At 40.6% G+C, this 16699-nt stretch overlaps 1 protein-coding gene across 1 annotated transcript in view; it reads right to left on the reverse strand.

The window, feature by feature from the left end:
• The window catches only part of pgk1 (phosphoglycerate kinase 1), a 34393-nt gene extending 17972 nt beyond the window's left edge, over positions 1 to 16421 (reverse strand). Inside the window, exons 1-4 of the mRNA XM_060832091.1 lie at positions 16200 to 16421; positions 8600 to 8650; positions 7459 to 7614; positions 5893 to 6037 (exon numbers count right to left, since the gene is read on the reverse strand). Of these exons, the coding sequence (XP_060688074.1) occupies positions 5893 to 6037; positions 7459 to 7614; positions 8600 to 8650; positions 16200 to 16264 (417 nt within the window). The 5' untranslated portion in view covers positions 16265 to 16421. The remainder of the gene's footprint in view (positions 1 to 5892; positions 6038 to 7458; positions 7615 to 8599; positions 8651 to 16199) is intronic.
• Positions 16422 to 16699: the final 278 nt, after the last annotated feature.

Below are 16699 nucleotides of genomic sequence, written 5' to 3' on the forward strand. Positions count from 1 at the left end.
AGCAACTGTATGGAACCATGCTCTAACATGAATAAAGCTCCAATTGGAACAAGTGCAAAAGCAGTCCATATGGCACCGGTGTTACATGACAGCATTAGTGAATAAATCAACTGTGTTAATCCTTTATAGATATGTTCCTACCAAATCTTCTAGGGTTCAATTCACTGCAGTTCACCATTATATTGAAGATCTTAAACGGTAGCCATTCCTTTTAATTGTCGACCCAAATCATGCCTAGGTGCCCAAGCTGTTAATGTAAACTTGTTATTCATTGACATCCATCCTTTTGTTTTAAAATTGCAGAATACTTATAAATGGAATTGTGCATACATACAGATGGGAATAATGCTGAGTCTGCAAAAAGAATACCCCATATTTACTACAGTTATTCATAGACCATATGTGTACTAAATTAAGTCACCACCAAAATCCAGTTGACTTTGCAGCCCATATATTCTTGAGTTCAAGGAGTCTCCAATGTCAGTCTGTAAAGGTCAGCATAACTGAGAGCAACTAGTATTACTGTATCTGGGTTGATTTCAGTACAAGAGACCCATTAGACTTGGATTGCTGTGACTTTCTAGAGCTACAAAGAGTCAGGATACAACTTGACCTTAAGGATTAAGTCATCATTCTGTAATGGCGACTTCTGACATTCAGACATTATGATTCACAGAATCCCTACAGTGTGGAAACAGATCATTTGGCCCAAAAAGACCCACCAAGTATTCCATCCAGACCCATTGTCCTACCTCTTACTCTTTCTGCTGACTAATGCACCTAGCCTACACATCCCTGAACACTATAGCCAAATTTAGCACAGCAATTCACCTAACCTGCACATGTTTGGACTATGGGAGGAAGCCGGAACACCGAGAGGAAACCCACGCAGACGCAGGGTGAATGCCTGTGGAGTTTGCACACAGTCACTAGAGGCTGGAATCAAACCTGGGTCCCTGGCACTGAGGCAGCAGTGCTAACCATCGAGCCACCCAAAGGTTTAAATACTAGCCACAAAACCCTTCAATAAAAATGAAACTTCATAGGAATAATCTTCAAAAACAAGACACTTGACAAATACATTTTCAATAAAGGTACACAGCGGAGTTAATAATTGTTCACAGCACAGAATCAGACAAGTTAATCGTCGTTTTAAGTGTGGCCTACAGAGAATCTGCAGTAGTGAGCAGAGTGGGTTCTTTCCTCATTATGTTTTTTTGGATGTCTCTTGATTAAACTTAAAATATAAGCCATAACTGTTAATTTAACCTGGGGCAGTGTCTGTAAAGGAATAAGATGGTGTTACTTCTGGGTCTGTAGATTGTGAAGGAGCACAAATGGCCTTTAATAGAGTGATATGTACTTCTTGTCAGATGTGGGAATTTAAAGAGAATTTAAGGGTTACTGCAGATTATGTCTGCCATAAGTGCTGTTGGATGTGAATCTTATCAGATCAAATGGATCGGTTGGGCAGACAGTTAGAAGCAATGAGGAATTTGCAACAGCAACAGTATGTGATGGAAGGCAGTTATAGAAAGGGGGGGGGGGAAGTCTCAGATACAGTCACAGATGGATTAATTCCAGGAAAGGTAAGAGAGGGAGACAGCTAGTGCAGGAGTCTTTTGTGGACATACCTATTTCAAACAGGTATGCAATTTTGGAAAACGTAGGGGGTGATGGATTCTCAGGGGAGCATAGCACAAACAGCCAAGTTTCTGGTATTAAGAATGGCTCGAATGCAATGAGGGGTACGTTGGGTTCCAAGAGATCAATTGTGTTAGGGGATTCTCTAGCCCGAGGTACAGACAGATGTTTCTGTGGCCAGCAGCGAAGAAACAGAATGGTGTGTTGCTTCCCTGGTGCCAGGATCAAGGATGTCTCAGAGGAGGGTGCAGAATGTTCTCACAGGGGAAGAGGGGCCAGCAAGAGGTCACTGTCCACATTGGAAGCAATGTCACAGGGAGGGAAAAGATTGAGATTCTGAAGGAGAGTTAGGCAGGAATTTAAAAAGGAGGTCTTCAAGAGTAGTAATATCTGGATTACTCCCAGTGCCACAAGCCAGTGAGGGCAGGAATAGGAGGATAGAGCAGATGAATGCATGGCTGAGGAGCTGGTATGTGGGAGAAGGATTCACATTTTTGGATCATTGGAATCTCTTTTGGGGTAGAAGTGACTGTACAAGGAGGACGGATTGCACCTAAATTTTTGATAAGGGATAGCATTACAGCTGTACTGAGGGAGAATACTCCCAGAAATACATCCAGGGAAGTTATTTGGGCGGAACTGAGAAATAAGAAAGTGATGATAACCTTATTGGAATTGTATTACAGACCCCTAATAGTCAGAGGGAAATTGAGAAACAAACTTGTAAGGAGATCTCAGCTATCTGCAAGAATAATAGGGTGGTTATGGTAGGAGATTTCCGAACATTGACTGGGACTGCCATAGTGTTGAGGGTTTAGATGGAGAGGAATTTGTTAAGTGTGCACAAGACAATTTTCTGATTCAGTATATGGATGTACCTACTAGAGAAGGTGCAGAACCTGACCTACTCTTGGGAAATAAGGCAGGGCAAGTGACTGAGGTGACAGCGGGGGAGCATTTTGGGGCCAGCGACCATAATTCTATTAGATTTAAAATAATGATGGAAAAGGATAGACCAGATCTAAAAGTTGAAGTTCTAAATTGGAGAAAGGCCAATTTTGACAGTATTAGGCAAGAACTTTCAAAAGTTGATTGGGGGCAGATGTTCGCAGGTAAAGGCACCGCTTAAAAATGGGAAGCCTTCAGAAATGAGCTAACAAGAATCCAGAGAAAGTATATTCCCGTCAGGATGAAAGGGAAGGCTGGTAGGTATAGGGAATACTGGATGACTAAAGAAATTGAGGGTTTGGTTAAGAAAAAGAAGGAAGCATACAGAAGGCATAGACTGGATAGATCAAGTGAATCCTTAGAAGAGTATAAAGGAAGTATACTTAAGAGGGAAATCAGGAGGGCAAAAAGGAGACATGAGATACCTTTGGCAAATCGAACTAAGGAGAATCCAAAAGGTGTTTACAAATATATTAAAAACAAAAGGGTAACCAGGGAGAGAATAGGGCCCCTCAAAAATCAGCAAGGCAACCTGTGTGCGGAGCTGAAGAAAATGGGGGAGATACTAAGTGAGTATTTTACATCAATATTTACTGTGGAAAAGGATATTGAAGATATAGACTGTAGGGAAATAGATGCTGACATCTTGCAAAATGTCCATATTACAGAGGTGGTGCTGGATGTCTTGAAACGGGTAAAGGTGGATAAATCCCTAGGACCTGATCGGGTGTACCCTAGAACTCTGAGAAACTAGAGAAGTGATTGCTGGGCATCTTGCTGAGATATTTCTATCACCAGTAGTCACAGGTGAGGTGCCGGAAGACTGGTTAACGTGGTGCCACTGTTTAAGAAGGGTGGTAAGGACAAATCAGGGAACTATAGACTAGTGAGCCTGACGTCAGTGGTGGGCAAGTTGTTGGAGGGAATCCTAAGGATGTATATGTATTTTGGGAAGGCAAGGACTAATTAAGGATAGTCAACATGGCTTTGTGCGTGGGAAATCATGTCTCACAAACTTGATTGAGTGTTTTGAAGAAGTAACAAAGAGGATTGATGAGGGCAGAGCGGTAGATGTGATCTATGTGGACTTCAGTAAGGTGTTCAACAATCTAATGATTAGCAAGGTTAGATCTCATGGAATACAGGGAGAACTAGCCATTTGGATACAGAACTGGCTCAAAAGGTAGATGACAGACGGTGGTGGTGGAGGGTTGTTTTTCAGACTGGAGACCTGTGACCAGTGGAGTAGCACAAGGATCAATGCTGGGTCCTCTACTTTTTGTCATTTCCAAAATGTCTTTGGATGCGAGCATAAGAGGTACAGTTAGTAAGTTTGCAGATGACACCAAAATTGGAGGTGTAGTGGACAGTGAAGAGGGTTAACTCAGATAACAACAGGATCTTGGGCCAATGCGCCGAGAAGCGGCAGATGGAGTTTAATTCAGATAAATGCGAGGTGCTGCATTTTGGGAAAGCAAATCTTTGCAGAACTTATACACTTAATGGTAAGGTCCTCAGGAGTATTGCTGAACAAAGAGACCTTGGAGTGCAGGTTCATAGCTCCTTGAAGGTAGAGTTGCAGGTAGACAGGATAGTGAAGGGGGGTTTGGTATGCTTTCCTTTATTGGTCAGAATATTGAGTACAGGAGTTGGGAGGTCATGTTGCAGCTGTACAGGGCACTGGTTAGGCCAATGTTGGAATATTGTGTGCAATTCTAGTCTCCTTCCTATCGGAAGGATGTTGTGAAACTTGAAAGGGTTCAGAAAAGATTTACAAAGATGTTGCCAGGGTTGGAGGATTTGAGCTATAGGGAGAGCATGAACAGGCTGGGGCTGTTTTCCCTGGAGTGTCGGAGGCTGAGGGGTGACCTTAGAGGTTTACAAAATTATAAGGATAGGGCAAATAGGCAAAGTCTTTTCCTGAGGATCAGGGAGTGCAGAACTAGACAGCATAGGTTTAGGGTGAGAGGGGGAGATCTACAGGGCAACCTTTTCACACACAGGATGGTACGTGTATGGAATGAGCTGCCAGATGAAGTGGTGGAGGCTGGTACAATTGCAACATTTAAGAGACATTTATTTGGGTAAATAAATCGGAAAGGTTTAGCGGGATATGGTCGGGTGCTGGCAGGTGGGACTAGATTGGATTGGGATATCTGGTCGGCATGGACGGGTTGGACCGAAGGGTCTGTTTCCATGTTGTACATCTCTATGACTTTAAGTAACTTAATGAATGCAGTTCCCAAAAAATCATGAACTCAACAGATGACACGTAAATTTTGTTCAATCATTTAAATTGTGATTGTCTTGCAGCATATTAAATATACTGGTACCAAAGTAATATAGAGAAATTAGTGCTTGAAGATACATTAGTAAAGCAATACTTTCAACTCATCACTTCAAATTACTGCAACTACTAGTCATACTGTTAGATACTAGTATTTCAACACAATATCAAGACACAGACTGCCTATTCCTTTTAAAACCACATACACAATTGAAGTGGATGCAGTATGAACATTTAATATCTCGTTATCATTTTTCATTGAAGTGTTAGTGATGGCATTATCGCTATATATTCTTGTGCTCAGCTCCTAGTCTCAATGCCACTGGATGCAAGGTCAAACCTGCTCCACACCTATGTGTTCATGATTTATGAAACTTGAATAGCAAATCTTTTATTATTTCCTATGTATTAAAAAGGTTCTAATTCTGAGCAACTTCCTAATAAAATTAGAAGGAATGATGCAGCTGGATACTAAGTTATTTCAAAGCTATACTTTGACTAAGAAGAGATGAGCTGCGGAGGGGATGTGGTGGGAAAGGGATGAAATCACTTCTTACTTTTTACACTTTATAAAAAACCTTGGGAGTGTAGTTGACACAGGGAACCTCAACCTGTTTTTAAAAAAAAGAGTAATTGAAAGAAAGAATCATAACATTCTGGCCTCTGACCCAAGCACTAGAAATTCCGATTAGTGTAGGTTTTGTTAGTGAGGACTCAATAGGCTTAAGTGCCTTTTCTGTACAGTGTAATTCTATGAAATCTCCCCTATTTCAACATCCTGTCGCTACAAGTGTACTGACAAATTACACAACATGCAGAGACTCTAAGAGAAAACAATGACAAGTTCCAGTTTATATTTGTTTCCTAGAACTAAAAAATTTTCAGGTTAGATGGCTTCAACATTAGATGATCACTAACTCATCTGAAATGACTTTTTATCTCCAATCTAATTATATCTGCTTCATAAATTCTTGAGACTTTCAAATATCTTTGTTACCTGTATGAAATCTCACCTTATTCCCAGACGCATCTTTCCCCTTGCCCTCCTCTTCAACATGAAAGCGCAGATTTTCCAGAAGAATCACACTTCCATTAGCTGGGTTAGCGCATGCCTCTTCAACTTCAGATCCAACACAATTTTTCAGGAAGATAATATTCCTATTTGTAAATCAAAAATAAAAACTTTGAAAGGCACCAACACAAGTTAACATTTTTTAAAAATGTTTTTTAAATGCTGTTACTAAATAATAGGCATAAATGTGAATGGTCAAAAGACTGAACTACCTTACTGAACACCTGTACCATCACCAAGTTAAGAATTAAGCTCTGTGGAGTTGAATTGCAAGCATTAACTATTTTAATGGCACAAGCAATTTTTTATCCAAAAGTATTTGGCTTTAAAATTTTGTTACCAGCTCAAACCCACCCCTTATGTTTCAGAAGTATACATCACAGAAGCAATTTTCATTTACAACACATTAAAAGTTATTCTGCATCACAGTGCTCAAGAATCTTAGAAGTATAGTTTGAAAAGTGCAATACAAAGCCTACTTCATAAAATCCCTCATTCTCATCTCAACAAAAAAAAGCATTATGTTAAGCATCTTAAACACAACTTTAAAGACAATGTCGACCTCTTGAAAGCACCAGCTTATCTCCTCTGCATCCCTTTGAATATTTTATTTTCAAAAAAAAGGGTTTCTTGAAGCAAGTTATGCATATTAGATAATAGTTTCTTGTAGCGGTTCTGTTCACCGAGCTGGGAATTTGTGTTGCAGACGCTTCGTCCCCTGTCTAGGTGACATCCTCAGTGCTTGGGAGCCTCCTGTGAAGCGCTTCTGTGATCTTTCCTCCGGCATTTGTAGTGGTTTGAATCTGCCGCTTCCGGTTGTCAGTTCCAGCTGTCCGCTGCAGTGGTCGGTATATCGGGTCCAGGTCGATGTGTTTATTGATTGAATCTGTGGATGAGTGCCATGCCTCTAGGAATTCCCTGGCTGTTCTTTGTTTGGCTTGTCCTATAATAGTAGTGTTGTCCCAGTCAAATTCATGTTGCTTGTCCTCTGTGCATGTGGCTACTAAGGATAGCTGGTCGTGTCGTTTCGTGGCTAGTTGGTGTTCATGAATCCACATCCATGAACACCAACTAGCCACGAAACGACATGACCAGGTATCCTTAGTAGCCACATGCGCAGAGGACAAGCAACATGAATTTGACTGGGACAACACTACTATTATAGGACAAGCCAAACAAAGAACAGCCAGGGAATTCCTAGAGGCATGGCACTCATCCACAGATTCAATCAATAAGCACATCGATCTGGACCCGATATACCGACCACTGCACCGGACAGCTGGAATTGACAACCGGAAGCGGCAGATTCAAACCACTACAAATGCCGGAGGAAAGATCACAGAAGCGCTTCACAGGAGGCTCCCTAACACTGAGGATGTCACCTAGACAGGGGACGAAACGTCTGCAACACAAATTCCCAGCTCGGCGAACAGAACCACAACAACGAGCACCCGAGCTACAAATCTTCTCCCAAACTTTGAATGCAGTTTCTTGGTTTCAATTTTACCTTCCCATAAGTTTCTTCAATTCCTCTGCAACCGGTGCCAGTGAGAACTTCTCAGGCATAGGGATGCCATCAGGCCTTCCCAAGTGGCTCATGAGCACCACTGACTTGGCTCCACTGTTTAAACAATGCTGAATACTTGGAATTGCAGCTTTAATCCTGTAAAATGAATCAAATATCTTAGAACATTTCTTTTTTTAACTTCACAGTATCACATTTCTGTTTCTCCTCCCTCCAAAACTTTGTTCTGCAAAAAAAATTTCCAAAAGGTACCGGTTGGCCATAACTTGTATTTTGTTTTCACATGTTAAAGCATGGCAAAGTTCAAAGAATATCTGATCGCCAGATAGATGATAACCTAAAAAAACTCAAATATCTTAAAATGTATCATAATCTTCCTCAACTTCAGATGTTGAGTACGTAAGTGTGTCTTGTCTTATGCATTGCTTCAATAAATCAGTATTGCATACCACAATATAGCCCACAATTATACTCCCAAATAACATGCTGCTAGAGAAAAAAAAAATCAACACCACGATCAATGTCAAGACACCACAATGTCGCAGCTAACCTCTGCATCAACCTTTATCTACATTACATTTCTTTGGCATATATGATTGATTCCTGGAAGATCATTATCAACATTTTGTCAACTGTTCAAAGGATGCACAAGCAGGTATCAAATGAGATTGGGATCAGGTACATCCCACTGTTTCTAATAATAGGTCAGCCTATCAAAATACAGTGTTTGTTCTCATGCATATAAAATAAACATTCACATAAAGATGATTTCAGAGAATGATCACCGCCTTCATGGGGCGAAGAAAGAGGCACCAACGTATAAAAACCAAAAGAACTGCGGATGCTGTAAGTCAGAAACAAAAACAGAAGTTGCTGGAAAAGCTCAGCAGGTCTGGCAATATCTGTGAATAGAAATCGAAGTTAAAGTTGAGTCCAGTAACCCTTCCTCAGAAACCATCAAAGCAAGAGACAAAGAAAGTATGTTCATTTTTGATACAGGCTTTAACATAACAATCCAAATATTTTTTGTTAACCATACAGTGAATTTGAACATCCCAACCTCAGTTTTAAGCTACATCACATATAAAATTAATACGTAACTGGGAATCAAAGTACTGATTACCTTTGGTTGTTAGTGATCTGATTATTCTTCATTGGTACATTGAAGTCCACCCTGTAAGACAGTAATAATAAAATAATATAATTTCAGGTTCAGGAATATCACCAAGGAATTAATCATTTTGAATAGGTGGGTATTACTAAAGGTCAGAGTAAAGATGTGTGATGAAATGCTGTGTATATCATAGCGGTGTGCACATATCAAAACAGCATTTAAAATTAGCATGAAAACACAAATTGGAAAAGAAATACAAACAGTTTATGGAGAAATTTGGTAGGTTAAGTAAAGGGGCAAAAAGTTGGCAAATGGAGCGTAATGTGGGAAAACATGAACTTGTTCACTTTGGAAGGGAAAACAAAACAGCACAGTATCACTTCAATGGAGAAAAACAACCAAAATTCACAACACAAAGGGAAATGCACACAAAATTTAAACTGAGCAGACATGCACAACAGATAATCATGAAAGCTAACAGAATGGCAGCCTTATTTCAAGGGAATTGGAATATGACTGTGGGGAGATCCTACTGCAATTGTACACGATGCTGGTAAGACCACATCTCAAAAACAGAGTTTTGGCCCCCTTATTTAAGGAAGATATGGAGACAGTTCAGAGAATGCTCATTATAATCTATGGTTTGGAGGAATTGTCTTTGAGCAAGAAGTTAAACAGGTTGGGACTCGGCTCACTGGGGTTTAGATGAACAGTGATCTCATTGAAACATATAGGAGGGCATAGTTTCAGAATAAAGGGGGCAATTTAAGACTGATACGAGACAAAAAGGCAGCAAAGTGGACGTAAGGATTACAGCTGATCTGACATTCCTCCGAATGGTGGTACAGGCTCAAAGGGCCAAACAGCCTACTCCTGTTCCTATTTCAAAAGTTAGGTCACGGTGATCATGGGAGACTTCAACATGCAGGTGGACTGGGTAAATAATGTTGCCAGTGGATCCAAAGAAAGGGAATTCATGGAATGCTTACAGGATGGCTTTTTGGAACAGCTTGTCATGGAGCCCACAAGGGAGCAGGCTATTCTGGGCCTAGTGCTATGTAAAGAACCAGACTTTATGAAAGATCTTAAAGTAAGAGAACACTCAGGAAGCAGGGATCATAATATGGTAGAGTTCAGTCTGCAGTTTCAAAGAGAGAAGGCAAAATCAGATGTAATGGTGTTACAGTTAAATAAAGGTAATTATGAGGGCATGAGAGAGGAACTGACGAAAATAGACTGGAAGCAGAGCCTAGCGGGGAAGACAGTAGAGCAAAAATGGCAGGAGTTTATGGGTATAATGGAGGACACTGTATAGAGGTTCATCCCTACGAAAAGAAAGATTATCCGGGCAGGGATTGGCCATGGCTGACAAAGGAAGTCAGGAAATGTATTAAAGAAAAAGAGAGATCCTATAAAGTGGCCAAGAGCAGTGGGAAATCTGAAGATTGGGAAGGCTACAAAAACAAACAGAGGATAACAAAGAGAGAAATAAGGAAGGAGAGGATCAAATATGAAGGTAGGCTAGCCAGGAATATTAGAAATGATAGTAAAAGTTTCTTTCAATGCATAAGAAACAAACGACAGGCAAAAGTAGACATTGGGCCATTTCAAATTGATGCTGGAAGCCTAGTGATGGGAGATAAGGAAATAGCAGAAGAACTTAATCAGTACTTTGCGTCAGTCTTAACAGTGGAAGACATGAGTAATAACCCAACAATTAAAGGGAGTCAGGGGGCGGAGTTGAGTACGGTTGCCATTACAAAAGAGAAAGTGCTTAAAAAAAAGCTAAAAGGTCTTAAAATTGATAAATCTCCTGGCCCCGATGGGCTACATCCTAGAGTTCTGAGGGAGGTGGCTGAGGAAATAGCGGAGGTGTTGGTTGAGATCTTTCAAAAATCATTGGAGTCAGGGAAAGTGCCGGATGATTGGAAGATCGCTGTTGTAACCCCCTTGTTCAAGAAAGAATCTAGACAAAAGATGGAAAATTATAGGCCAATTAGCCTAATCTCGGTTGTTAGTAAAATTCTAGAATCCATCAATAAGGATGAGGTTTCTAAATTCTTGGAAGAGCAGAATCAGATTAGAACAAGTCAACATGGATTTAGTAAGGGGAGGTCATGCCTGACAAACCTGTTGGAATTCTTTGAAGAGGTGACAAGCAGGTTAGACCAGGGAAACCCAGTGGATGTGGTCTATCTAGACTTCCAAAAGGCCTTTGATAAGGTGCCACACAGGAGGCTGCTGAGCAAGGTCAGGGCCCATGGTGTTTGAGGTGAGCTACTCGTATCGATTGAGGATTGGCTGTCTGACAGAAGGCAGACAGTTGGGACAAAAGATTCTTTTTCAGAATGGCAGCCGGTGACAAGCGGCGTCCCACAGGGTTCAGTGTTGGGGCCGCAGCTGTTCACGTTATATATTAATGATCTGGATGAAGGAACTGGGGGCATTCTAGCAAAGTTTGCCAATGATACAAAGTTAGGTGGACAGGCAGGTAGTACTGAGGAAGTCGGAAGGCTGCAGAAGGATCTAGACAGTTTGGGAGAGTGGTCCAGGAAATGGCTGATGGAATTCAATGTGAGCAAATGCGAGGTCTTGCACTTTGGAACAAAGAATACAAGCATGGACTACTTTCTAAACAGTGAGAAAATTCGTAAAGCCAAAGTACAAAGGGTTCTGGGAGTGCTAGTCGAGGATTCTCTAAATGTAAACATGCAGGTTGAGTCCGTGATTAAGAAAGCGAATGCAGAGTTGTCATTTATCTCAAGAGGATTGGAATATAAAAGCACCGTTGTGCTACTGAGACTTTATAAAGCTCTGGTTAGGCTCCATTTGGAGTACTGTATCCAGTTTTGGTCCCCACACCTCAGGAAGGACATACTGGCACTGGAGCATGTCCAGCGGAGATTCACACGGATGATCCCTGGAATGGTAGGTGTAACATACGAGGAACGGCTGAGGATCCTGGGATTGTATTCATTGGAGTTTAGAAGATTAAAGGGGAGACTTAATAGAAACTTACAAGATAATACATGGCTTGGAAAGGGTGGACGCTAGGAAATTGTTTCCGTTAGGCGAGGAGACTAGGACTTGTGGACACAGCCTGAGAATTAGAGGGGGTAAATTCAGAACAGAAATGCGGAGACATTTCTTCAGCCAGAGAGTGGTGGACCTGTGGAATTCATTGCCGCAGAGTGCAGTAGAGGCCGGGATGCTAAATGTCTTCAAGGCAGAGATTGATAAATTCTTGATGTCACAAGGAATTAAGGGCTATGGGGAGAATGCTGATAAGTGGAGTTGAAATGCCCAGCCATGATTGAATGGCAGAGTGGACTCGATGGGCCGAATGGCCTTACTTCCACTCCTATGTCTTATGATCTTATTGCATTTATATTCTAGGAGTTTTCCAAACATACAAGTATGGAAAAGCACTATGTAAGCATATTTTTCTTAGTTTATATGTACTTTTCAATGATTTTCAATATCTATTGCAGGTGCTTATGTACACAAGGCTAAGAGGTGCCCTTGCTAAATAATTTTAGGCAAAAAAATTCCAACATTGTACTTGGTATAACAGTTTCATTACTTAACACTAACTGTCATTTTATGTCCAGGATAATACGAACCTGACCTGTGGCAACAGCAATCAAATGTGTCTTTCAATAACTGCAAGGTTATTTTCAAACTGGAACACCAATAACTAAGAGAGTCCTATACAGTCACCAGACATCTTCCTGTCATCAAATTTCTAATTTGATTCTTCAATTGCTGTACTATTTACTGCAATGATTGGGAAACCTATCACAATCACGAGAAATGTCAAAGTACTTTATACTCAATGACAAACATCGAAGCGTGATCACTATTTAATACACCAAACCACGGAAGCCAATGTGCACAATAGTACAGATGATTTACTCTCACCCAAAAGTGCTGATTAAGCCTCAGTTGAATACCTTTTCTGAAAGATATCACAATGAATATTTTGCACCAGTAATTATTGTGGAGAAGGACATGGAAGATATAGAATGTGAGGAAATAGATAGTGACATCTTTAAAAACATTCATTTTGCATGCAATTCTGTCTCCTTCTTGTCAGAAGGATGTTGTGAAACTTTGAAGAGTTCAGAAAAGATTTACAAGCATGTTTCCAGGGTTGGAGGGTTTGAGCTATAGAAAAGGCTGAATAAGCTGGGGCTGTTTTCCCTGGAGCGACGAAGGCTGAGAGGTGACCTCAGAGGTTTATAAAATCATGAGAGGCATGGATAGGGTAAATAGGCAAAGTCTTTTCCCTGGGGTGGGGGAGTCCAGAACTAGAATGCATAGGTTTAGGGTGAGAGGGGAAAAGATATGAGAGACCTAAGGGGCAACGTTTTCATGCAAAAGATGGTGTGTGTATGGAATAAGCTGCCAGAGGAAGTGGTGGAGGCTGGTACAACTGCAACATTAAAAAGGCATCAGGATGGGTATGTGAATAGGAAGGGTTTGGAGGGATAAGGACCAAGTGCTGGCAAATGGGATTAGATTAGGTTGGGATATCTGGTAGGCATGGAAAAGTTGGACAGAAGGATCTGCTTCCAAGCTGTACATCTCTATGACTATCTGGTAATGCAGGAGGAGAAATTGAGGACTGCAGATGCTGGATATCAGAGCTGAAAATGTGTTGCTGGAAAAGCGCAGGTCAGGCAGCATCCAAAGAGCCAAAGAATCCACGTTTTGAGCATGAGCCCTTCTTCAGGAATGAGGGTAATGCAGCATTCCTTCAGCTTTAAAATGGAGTGTCAGGCTTGATTTTAGTGCTCAAGTCCAAAAGTGGGCTTTGAACTCCACAATCTTCTGACTCAGAGACAAGACTCCAGCCAACTAAGTCATGCTAACAAATATATTTTCACATTACCCTTCATCTGAATGTTCATTATTTAATGGAAATTTAATATTAATTTAGTACATGCATTGCTGGAGGAACCTTGCAGAGTCGGTGCCTAAATCACCATCCATTTTAAAGAATTATCTTGAATATTCATCCTGAAAACCCCTCACAATGTAAAATGTCACCTACTCCACATTTCATTACTTAATCGTGGTCTTCAGATTATTCATCACACATTCTGCTTCTGAACGTACTGCATAATGGAAACAACCAACTCAAACAGGAGGATTAATAAAAAGGTACACATAACTGCAGTATGACTATTGGTTTAAAATTTCCTTTGGCGTTACTTATTAAAACTGAGGCAATTCAATTCATAAGTGAAGAGAATCTGAGGATATGACCTAGAGGAGCTGGTGTTGGACTGGGGTGGACAAAATTAAAAATGACAACACCAGGTTATAGTCCAACAGGTTTATTTGGAAGCACTTGCTTTCATCAGACAGTTGAGGAGAATAAGATCACGATCACAGAATTTATAGACAAAGGAGTCCAGCGTGAGTACCCACACCAACACACTCACATGCACACTCACTGCTGATCCTACACGCAATGTCCAGTTTTGTCTTTCAAATTAAAAGGCTAACATGTATGAATTAGCTTAAACCACAAAAGATGTAAACCCATGTTACCATAATTAAGGCTCACAAATTCTGGGCAGAGTCATACTTGCAGATAAATCATAGGCAAAATGCCAGTGGCTCACCTAACATCTACAGGTTAATTAATTATTCTTTCAGAATATTCTAACGGTATTCTCAATTACACAAATCAAGAGCATAGCAAATCTTTCTTCCCCCCGAAAAGAAACATGCTTTGAAGCTAATATTTAAAGATCTTGATCAGCCCAAGAACTCATGCTCTGACTGCAGTCAGTTATTGATAACCACATGCAAGATGCTATAACTTCAGGAATATATCCTGCTCCTAACTCCTCATTTCAATTTGCCACACTGCAGGTTGAATGGCACCAGAGAATTTTAAAAGGAGTAATATGCTGTAATTCTGATTTACAGTCGCAATCTGGTGTACATTTTAGTTAAAGACTCAGTCAAAAATAACTGTTAATCTGTCTTGGACCATCAAAAGCCACATTAAGACAAATCAACAATTAGAGAGGTCAACATGCTATTGTTTTCACTGGAAGATTTGGCTCAAAATTAAGACCACTACCTTTCTTATTCCAAATCAACTTGTTCAGAGACGGTATTACACAAATCTGGAGCATGTGGGACTTGAACCCAGGCCTCCTGGTTCAGGAGTAGGGACACTACCACAATGCCATAAGATGGCCCTAAAGTATACCATAACCTGTGCACAGTCCAACTCAAATATTCCACATCATGCCTGTCAAGAAAATTGAACTCCAGTCTCCTACAAGAGGCATAGATTCTAACCAATATATTAATGAGGAGCTGCTTAATTAAGCCCTCATTACATCTCTGATATCAAACAAGAGAGAATATTACAAAAGTCATCATCCTATGCAAACAACACAAAACTAGGTATGATTTTCTTTCCAAAAAAATCAGAACGTCAAACAAGGAGATTAGGATAATTAGAAAAAAAACTGCAATGCAGTCTGGAATCAGTTCTGAACTGCCTGCAAAATGTGCTGTAAACCTTGTGCAATATTAGAAGCCATCTTTCAGAGCAGTTTTTTTTTTAAAAAAAGGAAGATTATGCAATTTTCCCCAAAAACCCTTAAGCACAAAAAGGAAGAAATAATCTTAATTTAGTTTGTGGAGATTTCTCCTTTAACCATTTACTTCTAATGTGGAAATACACTGACATCTGTGCTCTGACAGTGAAGATTAAAGGTCATCCAGATAAAGTATTCTCTTGCTCCTCAATTTAGCAAACGGTAGTAGCAGTGATATCTTTAGGCTTGTACTTTTAGACTCTCATACTTTCACAGGGAGCATGTTAATTTCTGATAGCTTCTTATAACAACTAGTTAAAAAGGTGAGAACACCAACATATGACAAGTAATGAAATTGAAACAGGTCTAGATTAATTTGATGAATAGGATGCAGCATCTCATAACTTCAACGAATTAAAACTTGCTCCCAAAAATATCACTGTGTGTGTTCCCTTCCAAAATACGGACGAAGCTAATTATGGAGTATGCTTGGTCCGAGAGCTTAAATGCGTGTTGCACTAGCAACAACTCAATGATTGAAATTCTATATATCACATATGATTTGAATATTTTAGCTGTCTTTATCTTGATCTCAGGTAGAAGCATAACGAAAAAGCGAAATTTGTCATGCCCTCCCCAAAAAGGCTGCAATTCATAAAATTCAGGCACATTACTCAGCGTGAGGCTGCTTGACACAATTCCATTAATAATTTACAGACAACATACACAGAGGAAAGCAATATGTGCGGAATTTAAAAATACAAACATCAGCAACGCTGGAGACGACTGGATTACATTTAGAAATTCACAAAAACGAATTAACTTGAACCTTTACACTGGTCATTGATGGAATTTTGCATTTTCATCATACTATAAACTTGAGCTAGCACACACTGAAACGTTCGACTAATAGTACAGTGACGAATGTCCATTAAAATATGATTCTCAATTATAAATAATATGTAATTAGCAGCGTTTTTCAATTAAAAGTGGGACCAGTAAGTCTGAAATGCCACTGAGGCCTCCTGTACTAAACTCACCGCATCACTACTCTCTGATTCTTCACGTCCACCTTATCCAAGGTCAGTTTATTAGACAGAGACATCTTTCTTTATTTTTAAAAATACTAATATACTTATTCTTGCTTTAAAATATCAGAATGCCCTGTCTCAGCACCTTCACCTCAGTGACCTCGAGAGAAATGGACGGTTTTTTTCCAGAGCTGACACGAGCCGGCTTAACCAAGCCCCGCCCTCCCCCACGGCGGGTCTCCCTTCACGATTGGCTGCTGTCGAACGGATAGGCGCAGATTGACGGGCCGTCCCGTTTGATGAATGGTGAGCTCGTCCGCCTATCATTCGGGCCCTGCCCACCAACTGGGCCTGAACCACGTGGTCTTTCGCGACTGCATGGGAGCTGCGGAGTCACGTTCGGCACGTAGCCGCGAGGGAGGGGCGGGAGCCCAGCGGTCAATCAACATTAGGGGCCAAGCTGAGGACCGGCTGAATTAACATCACGTGACAAAGTAGGCATGGGGTTG

Source organism: Hemiscyllium ocellatum, chromosome 11 (genome assembly GCF_020745735.1).
Source record: "Hemiscyllium ocellatum isolate sHemOce1 chromosome 11, sHemOce1.pat.X.cur, whole genome shotgun sequence".
Classification (NCBI taxonomy): domain Eukaryota; kingdom Metazoa; phylum Chordata; class Chondrichthyes; order Orectolobiformes; family Hemiscylliidae; genus Hemiscyllium; species Hemiscyllium ocellatum.